The sequence below is a fragment of the Amblyomma mixtum genome, chromosome 6 (genome assembly GCF_055824585.1).
Source record: "Amblyomma mixtum isolate Tamu chromosome 6, ASM5582458v1, whole genome shotgun sequence".
NCBI classification, from domain to species: Eukaryota; Metazoa; Arthropoda; class Arachnida; order Ixodida; family Ixodidae; genus Amblyomma; species Amblyomma mixtum.
In genome coordinates, this window is record NC_143017.1 from 28830007 (window position 1) to 28844821 (window position 14815).

At 46.7% G+C, this 14815-nt stretch overlaps 2 protein-coding genes and 1 pseudogene across 3 annotated transcripts; 2 read left to right on the top strand and 1 right to left on the bottom strand.

Moving 5' to 3' along the window:
* Positions 1 to 8063: 8063 nt before the first annotated feature.
* LOC149338495 (uncharacterized) lies at positions 8064 to 14587 on the bottom strand. Its single transcript, XM_089547719.1, has 2 exons — positions 14031 to 14587; positions 8064 to 8091 (listed from the first exon to the last, which is right to left on the bottom strand). The coding sequence occupies exons 1-2, from the start codon at positions 14570 to 14572 to the stop codon at positions 8064 to 8066; spliced, it is 570 nt and encodes a 189-aa protein (XP_089403845.1). The 5' UTR covers positions 14573 to 14587.
* Positions 8785 to 9504, top strand: LOC149338496 (uncharacterized). Its single transcript, XM_089549994.1, has one exon. The coding sequence runs from the start codon at positions 8785 to 8787 to the stop codon at positions 9502 to 9504; it is 720 nt and encodes a 239-aa protein (XP_089406120.1).
* Positions 9988 to 11859, top strand: LOC149338497 (uncharacterized; annotated as a pseudogene). Its single transcript, XR_016283690.1, has 3 exons — positions 9988 to 10023; positions 10490 to 10692; positions 11091 to 11859. The product of XR_016283690.1 is annotated as an uncharacterized LOC149338497 (transcript).
* Positions 14588 to 14815: the final 228 nt, after the last annotated feature.

Consider the following 14815-nt stretch of genomic DNA (forward strand, 5'->3'; position numbering starts at 1 on the left):
AGACACAAATTCAAGTATGCACCTACTAGCCCAAAAAGAGGTGTTAAACAGCTTTCACATCAAACTCCCGCTCCCAAACAACAGGCCTTGAAGAATCATTTTATGGTGATTACATTACAATAATAATCAGTCTCAGGCACGCAGCTGGTTACGTAACTGCGGATATGCCCTCCACGGCATTTATATACTCTCGTGGCTCTCTTTATCACACGGAAAAGAAAAGTAGGAATGTACGCCTATCGCGGCAGCAAGCACAACGCCAAATGCCTCGATTTGTGGCATCTCGTAGTGCGTATGGACCTTTCCGAGGGAGCCTACCTCGGATCACATTTTGCCACAAATGACTGGCCATTGCTTGCCGATGTCTGTTATCCTAATGCGAGCGCTAGAGCACGCTCTGATGGAAAACACGCCAGCGCAAATGGCTGATGTTATCTCAAGGAGAGCTTCCGGCAGTACTCTCGCTAAACAGGTCGTAAAGCAATCTGCATGAGGGATCCCCAGCGTATATTGGCCTGGTAAAGCGGGGCTTTGAGCAGAAAGGCGCACTTTCGTGAAAATGCACTTGACTGCCGCATTTCCGGAGGGTCCTTGTGATGGCCTGGTTAGTTCTGCGCAAATTCGGCGTCGTTCCTGGCACCCGCAGTTCTTACACGCAGGAGAGTCTGCCATAGCTTTTAGGTGAGAGTCGGCATTTGTAAATGCCACTCCCAGCCACAGGCGACTCAGCAGCGTAAGATCGCAGCGGGAGAGGCCGGTCGGAAGATTAACGTTAAGTAAGGGGTCGAGGCGGTGCAGACGGCATAAGGAGATTCCACGGGAAGACCATGATGCTAAAATCATTTTTCGGCCAAGAATTCTCAGATGTCTTGCTGCGTCGGCTATTGTCCCAAGGTCCCTGGACAATGTTGGGACTGCAGTGAGTCGATCGAACTGCAGCGTCAGCTGTGTAGTTTCCGACAATGCCACAGTGTCCTGATACTCACTAGTAAACGACGTCATGAGCATCTTCCTGTGCCTGGTGTCGAAGAGCACCTACTTTGTGACTGACCTCGGTTTGAGCGTGAGCGTGTACTCATGCCTGCAACACTCTGCCGCTTAGGTCGTCGGCCCCTTACTGAAGCCACGATCCTTGGCCCTCGGGTTAAACCTTAATCGCAGAGTACAGCTGTGAAGGCATATTTCAGGTTCTTGGAGGACTCAGAACTGGATGCAAGGTTATGAACTATCAGCGTGCGCCCTGTGTACCCTGTTTGTAATGGCCAACGCAAAGTGGAAAGGTGATCTCCCTTTCCTCCCTTTCCTCTCTTTCCTTTCTACCTCTCCCTCCCTTCCCCTTTCCGTGTGTAGAGTAGCATACTGGGCGCCGCCTAGTTAACGTCCCTGCCTTTCCGTTCATCTAATGAAATTACGGGCGAATCGCTAACGAATTCCGGCATCACTGCCTAGCTGAAATGGGCCCCTCGGGAGGGCGACGGAACGCAAAACAGATTTGTTCTTTCGAATATCACGCTTCTCGGCAGTTCGGATTTTCCATTTGTTTCGCATTCAATTGCGCCCCGATTTGGGGATGATGTTCGACTGAGCGTTTTATACTTGCAAGTTTCCTACTTAGTTCGGCATTATAATATGTAAGCGCGTCACCGCTGTGCAAATTGCACACCATAGGTAGATATCTTGAAACTTGGGGGAAAAAAAACACCTAGGCGCAAATAATTTCACAAGGACACAAAAAGAGACGAGGAGACAACGGACAGGCGCCAACATCCAACTGTTTAGTGCTCGAAAAAAACACATACATTTATAGTCTCGGGCAACGTCCACATTTACACACCACGTGCCTTATCGCAGCCGTGACTTGTCGCCTAGCAGGAACATTATTGCTCAGAAAATCGTACTCCGCCGCATACAACTTAACTGAAGTGTCACTCACGCACAAGGCTGCCTTTCTTTATGTGAAAGGCTTCCAATAAAAGCCTCACCTGCTTGAATTTGCTCTTGCCCAAAATCCTCGCCTTTTCCAGTCGAGGTGCACACTTGCACGCGTTAACGTGGCTCACCAAAGTGGCGTATTTATCTTTATTATTCGCTACCTTTTTGTCATGTTCCCCAAGGCGTTTGTTGATGCACCTCCCCATTTGCCCTATATAGGACATTCCACAGGTCAGGGGTATCTCGTATACCACTCCTTCCATGCAGCGTATGAAGGTGCGCTGTTGTTTTATGCTGCACCCAGGGCGCTTAGTGCCGCAAATCCGGGGTATAAGTTTGCTCAACTTGTTTGGGGCTGAAAATACGAGCGGTAACTTGTGCCTGTTAGCCACCTTCTTCAAATTGTGTGACACTTTGTGCACATAAGGCATGACTTCAGGTTTTACCGCAGGGCCCCTTCCTTCAAGATTCTTTGGGCTGGTGCAGCGTTTTGTTTTTTGGAGGAGGGTTTCAGCGACAGCAGTCAACACCACCGAGGGGAAGCCAGCAGCCAAAAGGCGTCCAATCTGATTACTTAGGCTATCGTGCATTTGGTGCGGACAGGACTTCGAAAGCGAGGACTCAAAGTATAACGAGGCGATGGCGCGCTTCACAATTTTTGAATTCGCCGTATTGAAGGGCAGCAGTTCCTTGCTAGTACGAGGAAAATAACCCCAACATAAATGGTCCTCCCGGAATGCCAAGCTTAGGTCTAAAAATTGTAGTTTCCTCTCCCTTGGGAGCTCATGCGTAAAAACTAGGCCACGCCTTTTGAAGTTAAGAACACTTAAAATCCTGGACACATTAGCTTCAAAAGAATTGTCAAAACCAGTGGATAAAAGGATAAGAAAATCGTCAACAAATCTAAAAATTTTAAAAACAGGTCCTCCTACCAATAATTCTGCAAGTTCCTTGTCCAATGAAGCTAAAAAAATTTCACATAAAATAGGGGCGACACAGGAACCTATACATATGCCTTTTCTCTGTAGGTAGGGTTGCTCATTAAAAACGATAAAAGTGACCTTAAGATATTGCTCCAATTAATCCCAAAAATCTGCCACAGACATACCAGCAGCATCCCGCAAGGCCATTTGCCCTGTACCCTCAATACACGAAAGAACTGACGCCTGTAGCTCAGCATGCGGGATGGAATAACACCAATCCTCTATGTCTACAGAAAAGGCAAATGGAATATCTGGATGCGTTTCAAAACAATGAACTACATATAGCGAGCTCTTTACCCGGTAAAGGTCGTCCAGTTTGAGAGTTAAGCTTGCTTTGCAAGAAACGGCTAACATTATGCTGCCAGGAACCATTTTCGCTCACTATAGTCCGGAACGGTATGTCAGGTTTGTGGGTTTTAGCAGTAAAGAATACGGAAAGACAGTTTCATTTGCTTTTCGCTATATCACTAGCGAGCTTCGGCAGATGGAGGTCCTTACAAAAGTTAATGAACTTGGTTTTAACTCTCACTGCTTCCTTTTTAATGGCTATAAAATTCTTGTCTACCACTTGCAATGCTTTTCATTGTAAAGTCCTTTTTTCATAACCACAAGCCTGCCATCTTTGTCTGACTGAAAGAGAGACAGCTCATTCCTATATAAAAAAAGAGGTAACATGACTGACATCACGTTTCAGTCGACTGGTTACAGGCGTCTTAGCAGATTTTTTGAGGCAGTCCACTCCTTCCAACAAACACCGTTCTTGGTTTTCTCCTTTCAATTTCGCAGCAATGTTCCTGTTTGCGGCGAGCAGTTCATGGGAAGGCACAACCGGTTGAATGCCGTACTTTGGTCCTCTCTCAAGCACATCTAACAACCTCTCAGGGACATTTGCATCCCCTAACACCACCACGAGGCTCGTCCTGTTGTCCTTTTTCTTGTTAGCATCACCGAGCAGACCTTTTAGAACCTCCCTCCACTTGTCCTCTGTCATCTGGGCAGCTTGCCGCTTGAACAAAGCGTAGTTCTTCTCTGCAAGCCACTCTGGAAACTCACTGCGGCAGACGACATGTAGCCAGTGGTGATAAAAACGAACCTGGCGCCACAGCTCAGATCTAAGTATCTTACCTATCCGCTTAACGTGTCCCCAAGAGGGCTTCACAGCACCAAATAGTAGACTTACATCGTGCGGAATAGTTCCTTTCCGAAGGCAGAAGGCGTAGCGTCTTGCATGGCACATGTCATTCACAATGGAGCACACCAAAAGCTGGCGCGTAGCATGGGGAGTAGACACACAGAAAGAAGAGACCGCAGTACTAGAAAAAAAAATGCTGCACCAGTCCAAAGAATCTTGAAGAAAGGGGCCCTGCGGTAAAACCTGAAGTCATGCCTCATGTACACAAAGTGTCATACAATTTGAAGAAGGTGGCTAACAGGCACAAGGCACCGCTCGTATTTTCAGCCCCAAACAAGTTGAGCAAACTTATACCCCGGAATTGTGGCAGTGAGCGCCCTGGGTGCAGCATAAAACATCAGCGCACCTCCATACGCTGCATGGAAGTAGTGGTGTACGAGATACCCCTTACCTGTGGAATGTCCTATATAGGGCAAACGGGGAGGTGCATCAACAAACGCGTTGGGGAACGTGACAAAAAGGTAGCGAATAATAAAGATAAATACGCCACTTTGGTGAGCCACGTTAACACGCGGAAGTGTGCACCTCGACTGGAAAATGCGAGGATTCTGGGCAAGAGCAAATTCAAGCAGGCGAGGCTTTTATTGGAAGCCTTTCACATAAAGAAAAAGGCGGCCTTGTGCGTGAGTGACACTTCAGTTAAGTTGTATGCGGCGGAGTACAATTTTCTGAGCAATAATGTTCGTGCTAGGCGATAAGTCACGGCTGCGATAAGGCACGTGGTGTGTAAATGTGGGCGTTGCCCGAGACTATAAATGTATGTGTTTTTTTCGAGCAATAAACAGTTGGAAGTTGGCACCTGTCCGTTGTCTCCTCGTCTCTTTTTGTGTCCTTGTGAAGTGATTGGCGCCTAGGTGGGGTTTTTTCCCAAGTTTCAAGATGGAAAACCAACTAGCCCGTGAACTTGCCTTACTGAACTATAGGCTGATATTTTCAGAAAAATACCGCCCCTGAATCTAAGTCACAGACCCCTATTCGTTTGCCGTGAATAAAATTACTTCATATATCTTCTTAGAGAGGATTACTTTTTCTCGATACAAATTCTTAGTTTTCAATGTATCTTCAAAGTATTTGCGCGATACAGCTCAAATAAAACAAGATCAGTTATTTAATATTACGAATCTACATTCTATTTTTGCTTTTAAAGCGCAAGAGTAATGTGAAATGACAGGCTGTCAAAGTTGAAAGCAAGCCCAGTTTTCGAATTTTCTGAATCGGCATTGTGGCATTGTGGAAAGCATCAAAAATAAGTTATCGCGGCTTGCCCATTGATAAAATGGCGTTGGACAAATTTCTAACTCAACAAAAACAGGCGCAGACTGTGTATTTTATAATAGAGAGGGTGTTAATGTGACTTCAACGTCAGTAGCACGTGCAGTGATGGAATTTTATATGAGAGCAACGCGGGAAAGAGAAGCGAACGAGCTTTCAAAAGCCTCTTTTTTGGATAATTTGAAGCGGAATGTCGATTAAGGAAATTCAAAAATTATGCGCGCTGCGATGTAGATGGCTTTCAGTCTTAAAATAACATTTTGCGCCGTTAAAAATAAATCTGGCGCCCTGAGGAAGACCTGCGTGTGCGCTATGCAGGGGCAGGGTACGCGCTTAATGGTAGTGGTAGGCACTGTGATAAAAGTCTCTAATGTCTTCCATTTTAGCGCTGTAACCACCGTTTCGCTTTCAAGTTACGGTGCTGGAATTTGTCATGCCTTTATTAATTATAAAGTCAGGATTTCTTCTCTTGAAACATAATAACCACTATGGCACTTTTTCCTGTAATATTTTTGTGCGCTTTATTGGATTTCTTGCAAACATTACAGCATACAGATGGTGTTCTCGTGCACGTAGATTTTGTCACAACCTCTTGCTTTATTGACGTAAACCGTTCCTTTTAGTATTGCTGATTAACGACCCGGTCTTCAAAACCGAATTCTTTGTTATAGTGTGTGAAAATAAAAATGCTATCATGAACAAATGGGTGTGTCCTTCATTATTATATTTTGGAAACTAGTTTGTATTCAAAAAGCTTCCTAAGCGCTCAAGAAGTAAAAACGTGTCGCGGAGAAAAACGATGCTTCTAATTTGGTACCTTTGAATAACCGAGTTGCAGATGTGAAGATAGTACAATCCAGTTTAACTCAATATCTCACATCACACTAAAATATTTGTTGTAGTTGCGCCTTCCACTACTTGGAAAGCGCCTGGATACTCTGAAAGGTTCTCAAGCACAAGGTTACCATATCGGATTTAATAGCGACAAAACTATTGCATTTCATTTATTCGCGCCAAGGGTGCAGAAGAGGGTATTAGATAAGGAACGAGAGGGGGGGGGGGACTTGGGAGAAAAGCATCAAAATACGACAAGTACAAACAATATTACAAAGTGCAACAGTAACCTCGCCTGTGTGTGAGCATATCGATTGAAACTGCAGAGAAAAAAAAAGAAAGTGAAATATATATCCACTCAAGAACACCAAACAATCAGCAGGACCTAACAGTGCAACACTGAAAACAGGAATGAAAATGCGCGCTTCTAATTTTTCATATATTGGTTGCAACGAAACTCTCGAGCTGTGTTACGAACTTAATGTAATGCCCGAAAGGGCCCTTAGGGTAGATAAATGAAAATAAATGATAAATGAATTGGGCTTGCACTCTCGGTCACCTCTTTTGGTAGCCGATTTCATTCGTTGATGGCTAAGTGTAGAAAAGGAAAAAAACGATTTAGATGAGTGCAATAGAAGGATCTTTCAATTTTAAAGCTATTATCATTATCAGGAAAATGCGGAAAACAGATGCGATAAGCGCTGCAGTGTAGGTAACCGGATTATAATCATCTTGAGAAATGACTTAGAATAGGGTATTTTACTCCTGCTAACTAAAAAGAAAGGTCGAGGTTACTTCTAATTTGAGAGCTGCTGGAACTAGGTGAGTAATACCTGTAGATAAAACAAGCTTCCTTACTTTGCAGGGATTGTGGTTTGTATGAAGTCAAAGAAGTTTTTTTCTTTGTTTCCTTGATAAAGTGTGCGACGAATGAATCTAAGTGTTCTGTATGCGCTGACTAGTATGTTTTCAGAGGGCACAGTACAAGGCAAGGCGGGAGTTTTGTAGACACACAACTACTTGTAGCAATCTACAAATTCTATCACCTGTTAATAGAGGGTTTACAAAAGTAGGTCTGGCAACAGTGACAGGCGCGCTGACCTCGCCTGACCCCGCGGTGGCGGCCATCTTTGGATCTCTTCGTCCGTCCGCTCCGTGTCAGTCCGTCAGTGCCCGCCGTTGTGTCCGTGCTTGTAACGTTGTTGCCAAGTGTACTGTGCGTGGAACGGATTTTCAATGTCAAGCGAAGTCCTTTCGTGGTCTAGGGACCTCTCTGTTGTCCCTGACGGTTTGTGCCAGCGACGGCTGGAGGCATATTTTGAGAGCCGAGGCGTGGCGGGGCCCTCCGGCCGTGCTTCCGAGCGCAGTTACAAACTGCTCTGCGAGTCCTACACGGAACCCTCATCGATCCGCGTAGCGTCATCTCTATCCAGGTGCAGTATTCAAAGTTTTATAATTGTAAAGTATTTTTTGTCCGTGTGCTGTTGCTTGGACGCCTATGTGAGACGACCGCGAGTTTGTTTACCTGATTTGCGCATCACCGTCGCTCATCCCAGGCTGGATGAAATGAGCGACGATGCATTCTTTGCAACGAAAGAACTGTGCGTAATTTTACACAAGTTGGAATGGCCCTTAGGCGCGAGGCTCATGTGTAAAATCATGCATTTTCGTACGCGGGAGTGCGATACTTAGCCAAAGAACTAGTGTTCTGCAAGAACGGGAGTCCATGGATGTGTTAAATGACGCATAGACAGCTGCTGCTCAAACTGTGGGATTTACAGTGCCGTAGACTTTTGTGGGCATCAGCGAATAATGGTGCAAAAATCGTCAGTTGCGTGCTAGCTGCGATACTAAACCTGCTGGTTTGCACAGCTCCTCCTGAGTACTGCTACTGGGAGATTGGCAGAATAGCTGTGTTTGCATATTTAACAGCCAAGCTTGGACATTTTCACTATATTTCACTCCAAAGAGAGCAGAGGCGCATAAAAAATTAGCCGCCAAAACTGGCGCAACTGAAGTGGTAATGAGCGCTCAGCCGTTTGCGTGTCGTTCGATATTTAGCACCCGAAAATTTACAGATGACAAGACTGAGATGCAGTGAACTTGGAAATGTGTTGTGCAAGTTGCTCGTCTGCTGCAACAGCTCACTTGTAACAGGTGGATGATGGCCACGTAGTGGAAAGCAGGCTAACAGTAATTTGTTTTCAGTCATGACTAGTTTTCTTTATGACAGGTATGGCTTTATTTATATCAGAAGAGCTACTAAAGGGGTTATTTATATCTTTGCAGTTTTTGCAACATATAAGGCAACTTTGCTATTTTTTGCATTATTTTATGTTTTGTTTATACATAACAATCTCTTTACTATATACGGTGGTTTATATGTGACACTGAAATGTGCATTTAGTGTTCAGAAGTTATGCACATAAAGTGGTGTGCAATGAAGTGCCATAGCTTCTTCCAAGTGTCTGATGGGAAGTGTTACCTGAAATGTTTTCATACTTGTGAAACGCCAAAACAGTGTGTGCAACATATTATAATTTGACTCATTGCAGCCCTGGGAACGTTCACATGAAATGCACCTGCTACAGGAGCCAGAAAAAGTCGTCTCGGCCATATGAGGTAGAGCTGACGTTACAAGCCTGTGGATCTATTGCGACGACGAAATGCCAGTGTGCAGCTGGTACAAGTGGTGTTTGCAGCCATACCATGGCAGCTCTCAAACTCCTGGTCCTTCTCAAGAGCAACGGGTACCAGGAGCCACCCCCTGAGCTTGCCTGTACAGAGCTCCCTCAACAGTGGCGACGTCCGCGTAGTACACCGCTTGCCCCACTGCCACTTGAGTTTATCGACTGGAGGCGTGTTCGGGACGGAGGACTTTGTGAGCCCCTCAGGACTCGCTTTTATGAGGCAGCCAAAGAAGATTCCTCCTTCACAGACGTTGCTTCAAGATTACGCAGACTAGGTGCCCAGCTGTCAGCAGTAGCTCCATCTGCATTAAGTAGGCACCTCCATAATGGCCCACTCGTTCCAGCCGATTCAATGCTTGGGCCCACACCTTTAGGGAGCCCCCTGCAATATTTAAAGCCCCTCGTACCCCATGGCTTTGAAATCATGTTGTCCCCTGAAATTCAGTGTGGGCATGGCAAAAGTGAACAACCAACTAGGCCGGAGCTGTTCAAGGACTCAAATGCGTGGGTGCATAGCTCCATTAGCTGTCCTCCTGAACACGTGTCTATACTTAAGGTGCGTACATATTGGCAGTATGGGCTCAATCCATGCAGCATCTAACACTAAAACATAGTAAGCTTCAGCTGCTAAACATTTTATTTTGCTTGAAAATAGTAACTTGGTTTAATTTTGCAGAATATGTCACTAGAAGAGGTGTAACCAAAGTTTGCATGGAAGTGAGTGCCTAGCTGTATGCATCAATTCATTGTCCGCACTTGATAGGTTGCAAGTAAAGACAAGTTTATTTACTGTGAGAACTCACCTGAAGAATGCGCACTATTTGTTAGGCAGTTGTGATGATAGCCACAAATGCTGTAACTATAATATGCATGCAGTTATGGGGAGATAACTTAAGAGGGAACAGCGCAAACACAGCACCTAAGGTGCTGGCAGATAACGTAAAGAGGGTCTGCTAAAGCAACGCTGCTACATGATTCAAAAGAAATGCGTTGGTTCCAACTGAGGCGTTTCCAGGAAATGCTAAATTCTGAAGTTTCTGTGCTTTTAGTGTTGGTGGTTCTGCTTTAATAAGTGGAAGGAGACATGACTACTGAGTTCTACACAGCATTGACTGGAAATGTATGTGCGCGTTCAAACCTACATATGTTCATAAAAGAAATTTTCAAACATTGCAAGGAAGCACATCCTAATGTCTATTTCATGCACTCTCCTAGAACAAATTACACCAAAAAAATGCAATACATACATGAGTGAAACATTCTGATTTGGCTATTACATTAGCGCAGTGCAACATACAGTCACATTAGGCTATAGACACTGGCTACTGATAGTGCTCCAAGCATTCCATTTGTAACTTGCCTCGCTAAAACGTACAGAGTACTTGACGTATCTAGTTAATGCCTCTGTAAAGTTGAACACCTCACTTCTGTCTACATAAGCCATCGTATTCATATTTCAGTCAAGTGAGCTTTCATTTGAAGAATCCTCATTGTGTTTTTTTGCAGTATATTTAGCTCTTATTAAGCAGTAACATGGTAGTTTTTGCATTATTTCTGAAGCACTATGACTTTTTCTTGTCCCTTAGGCTTTGGAGATTTCCTGCGAGGAAGCTGTAGCTTTGGAGCAGAACACAAGACAGCAGGCCAGTAGTGATGCATGGAAAGCTGCACGCCGTCACCGTGTGACAGCTTCATCATTTGGAGTTGTTGTACAGCGTACAACCTGGACATAGAAAGGCTTGCACAACTTCACGTCTCAAAAAGACTTGTCACGAGTGCGAGCAGTACAGTAAGTATGCTTCATTATCTTAATGATAGTATCCGCTGACACTGACATTCAGCCTAATTACCAGTGGAAATTTCGTAGATGTAGCAGCTTGTTAGACATTTGGATGCAGCAGCACTAACCGAACCTTCTAGCCAGAAAAAAGTGCGATTCCATATGAGGTCTATGCTCATATTTCTTTACATCTATTGTGCATTACACTGTTTGCAAACATTGTGAAATCTGTTAGGTACCGCAGCTATTAGTTTTGTAGTTCTGTCCTGGTCACCTTCACAGGGCTTGTTGCAGTTTGTTCTAACTTTCCCAGTACACTTTTACCACCCTTTCTCCCACTTCCACCCGTGTGTTCAAAGCATAAAAATTATGTGTCAATTTCCAGTTTTGTTAATTTTTTTTCACAGGTACGGAGTTGCCAATGAGCAGCCAGCAGTGCATAGATACATCTACACTATGAGGACAAGAAGCCGCGACATTGAGGCTTTTAGATGTGGACTGCTCGTGGACCCATCCTGTCCATGGTTGGGAGCGTCACCTGACCGCTTCATCTTTGATCCGTGTGAAGAACCAAAGCATGGCCTTTTGGAAGTGAAGTGCCCGTACAGCTTAAAGGGCAAGGCACTAGAAGAAATAGGAGACTCACACTACATGAAAAAGGACGAGCAAGGTGTATTCAGGTTGGACCGTAGCCATGAGTACTATTACCAAGTGCTTGGGCAAATGGCTGTGTCAGGACTGCGCTGGACTGATTTTGTTGTATTTTCAGAAAAGTTTATGATTGTGGAGCGTGTCAGATTTTTTGAAGAAGACTGGGCTAATGCGATGGCTAAGATTAACCCCCTTTTTTCCGTACTGTTGCCATATTTGGCTTCAAAACAGCCCAGTTTCTGAGTTTTCTTGTTTATATCCTGTAAGCTATGGTGCCAAAACTAGCAGCTAACTCTATAGATTTTTTTTTCTGGACAAAGTGACACTATAAGTGATATGCAGTGTTTGATGAAGCATGTGAGGCTAGCAGCTGTTAACATATTTTCGTTCCTGCAGCGAGTGACATGGATTGCTAGGAAAAACGCAGCTGAGGGTTACATTTTTGTTCCTCGCAAAACATTACTATCAGTGATATGCAATATTAAGTGAAGCACTGTTCATGCTGGCATTTGATAATTTTTGTTCCTTGCAAAGTGTCATTACCACTAATGATGTGCCATATAAATGAACGCCGATCTCAGCGCCTGCGCTTTATAGCGTCGCCGGGCGCTATAGGGCCCCCCGCCTAGACGTAGCGTCGAAATGTCCGCGCCGACGGGTCAGAGATGGAGTAGCCACGGCAGGCAAGCAGGCAGCTAGAGGAACAGTGTCCCCACGGGGTCGCTACAAGGTCCGGTAAGTTCATGTCAGGGGCCGAGAAGAGCCGTCGAGTGGAGTGCGCGGGCTCAGGTGGACGAGCCTGGCTGCTGCGCAATGGGCGAATGATGCAGGGTGCCGAGCTGACAATGGACATGGGAGCAGGGGAGGCCATGGTCGGGCCGTCACCGACTGCAGTGCTGCCCTCGGACACAAGTATCGTTGGTGTTGGAACATTGCAGCTGATGTCGATGGGGATCCGACGCGCTGTGTACGCGGTCACAAGCACAGGAGCGGCCGAAACGGCTCCATGGACTGACAGCAGCTGTGATGTGACCGTCGATACAACGGTAACAGCTGTGACGATGCCGGAGGAAGTTGCTGGGCTCAATCCCAGGTGCTTGGGTGAAGCGGGAGTGGCAGTCCGGAGCGACTGGCCAGTGCTGATTGGCGTGTGGGCATGGTCGGCGGTGGGTGGCTGCAAGAATGTTGTGACAGTGACAGGCCGTGCAGCTGAGACTGCTACATCAGACGGCTGGCTGACACAAAGCGACACAGCTGGTGGATGGACAGTTGTCACACTACTCGGTGGGTGTAGCTCTACCATTCGTTGCTGAAGATGGCTGAAGTCAGACACCAGAGCAGACGCTTGCTGCGGCAGTGTCGACCTGCCAGGGTCAGGCTCCGAGAAGCGGTTGACAGTACTGAGGGCTTCGGGTGGGGCCTCTTGGGCAGGCGGTGTGGCCGCCGGGGTAGTGGAGCTGGTATGTGGCATATGCTGCGGTGCCAGCAATCTCACTTCGCCCTTAGCAGGATCGCTCAGGTCAGTGACTGACGGCTTTAGCGGAATGAGCAATGAAGTGGCAGGTGAGCGTTCGGCTGGCAGCGATGCTACGCAGTAGGGTACAGAAGTTGGCGGAATGGGGCACTCGTCGAGGAAGAGCTCGACTGACGGCGGCACTATTGCAGATGAGAGAAGTTGCTCACCGGGCTCTGCCGTAGACGCTGTATTGTCCTTATGGAAGGCGGTATGGCCGGAGGCGCTGAACAGGGTGGCGCGAGGCGCATCTGTCGCTGAGTTCGCTGACGTGGCAAACCATGGTGGGCCAGGCACCTCACCGAGCTGCTGACGGAATGGCTGTGGACTTGGGGCCGTGGAGTCGTCGCACAGTGCTGCTAGCGTGTCCGGAGTAGCAGGATGTGCTGTCGGAAGCGATGCGGCAGCGTCTGGTGTGGTCGGTGCTAAAGAAGCCGGGCCGGAGACGCTGGACTGGAGTGGCGGCGAGGGGCTGCTGAGGCGGGCCGGGTTCTGATGAAGGCTGCGTGGGTGCAGTTGGCGAATACGCTGGCCGGCAGCCGAAGGCAGAGTAGGTGAGCCGACGCAGGAGGTCGGGTGGCAGGATGTCGCAAAGGACTGCGTGTTTAAACGGCTGGATGGTAATGCCGTTCAGGTACATCGCAGCCTCCAGTTGGGCGAACCACCCGCCGACGCCTGCAGGCCGGAACGCCGGGAGCGGCGGGTCGAAACTTGGGTCCTGCCAGTAGGCCATGCTAGGACGCCGCTGGGATAGAAGGCACGGTTCGGCGGGTCACCACTGTTGAAGATTTGCGGGGTCGCAGCGGAGCAGCAGAGCAAGATGACCAGCGTGGCAGGCTTCTAGTTCCGAACAGCCCGTGGCGGGAGTGCGCTTCGAGCACGCGCTGTCCATCTTTATTTTCTTCTATCGCGGGAACGCCGATCTCAGCGCCTGCGCTTTATAGCGTCGCCGGGTGCTATAAACTCAACTGCTTTCCAAGTTTGTCAGATGAAAAACTTTGTTTGCTTTGTGTGTTATTCAGTGTATTATTTGCCAACAAAGGTTTCATAAATATTATAATTTCCTTTAATAAAGTCTATGAACACTGTTGGCCACTTTCATTAAGCATGTGCCTGAGTCTGAGCCTGTGGGCTTGTAATGCACATGTCTGGATGGTCGTTTACAGGATCGTCATCATCATGCACAAGTGGAGACTGGAAATTTGTCAGAAGTGTACACACTACCCACATTTCATTTATGACTGGTCCCAGAGAGAGCGGGATTGGCCTGTCAAATATGTGAAAGTTTTTTATGCGCTGGATGCGCCTTTCAACATGTATGCGCAGAGAGGCAATTTCCTGGGTTTCCTGTACCTCCTCTTCACTGAACTGGTTTCTTGCAAGAAAAGGCGGAGTGTTCAGTCCTACCCCAATGTCAACTAGCATATCGCTGATCCGAAATCCTATGTCCGCCATGACGACATCACCTCTGTCAAAAGGAAGGTTCAAGAAGCCACTCTGTCGAACACATTCTTTGTCAGAAATAGAGCCTGGGAAAAGGTTGGACACAAAGGTCACTGTGCCGTCTGGTGAGATTCCTATCAGGCCTTTAAATGTGTTCGTCGACTTGTATGTGGAATATGTTGCTGATTGTAGGGTTAGTGAACTAGATGTTTGGCACCTGATTTCTGTAGCATCCAGAATGATTCTTGTGGAACCGTGCTTTGCTTTGAAAACTGAAGGCATCTCCTCTTGGACTTCTGTTTTTGATAGCCACAGAGGCATGCGAGTCAGGTGTATGAAACAGTAACTTGTCCACGTGATGCAGATTCTTGACACTGTGGCGATGGAAATGCAGAACCTGTCAGCTAAATCCTTCTCAAAAAGTCCTAGGCGCAGTCTGACTAGGAATAAAAAAAATTCATTTTCTACAGTGAGGCTTTTAGGCCTGCCCATTCTGGATGGTGTTGATTGCTGTACAGGCCTTGA

What these genes read in the sequence shown, in the direction of transcription:
- LOC149338496 (XM_089549994.1), top strand. Translation starts at nt 8,785, where the DNA reads ATGAAATGCACCTGCTACAGGAGCCAGAAAAAGTCGTCTCGGCCATAT.
- LOC149338495 (XM_089547719.1), bottom strand. Translation starts at nt 14,572, where the DNA reads ATGCCTTCAGTTTTCAAAGCAAAGCACGGTTCCACAAGAATCATTCTG. An exon ending in AATTTCCAGTCTCCACTTGT is followed by an intron (nt 8,092 to 14,030) that starts GCATGATGATGA and finishes AGCAGTACTCAG; the next exon opens with GAGGAGCTGTGCAAACCAGC.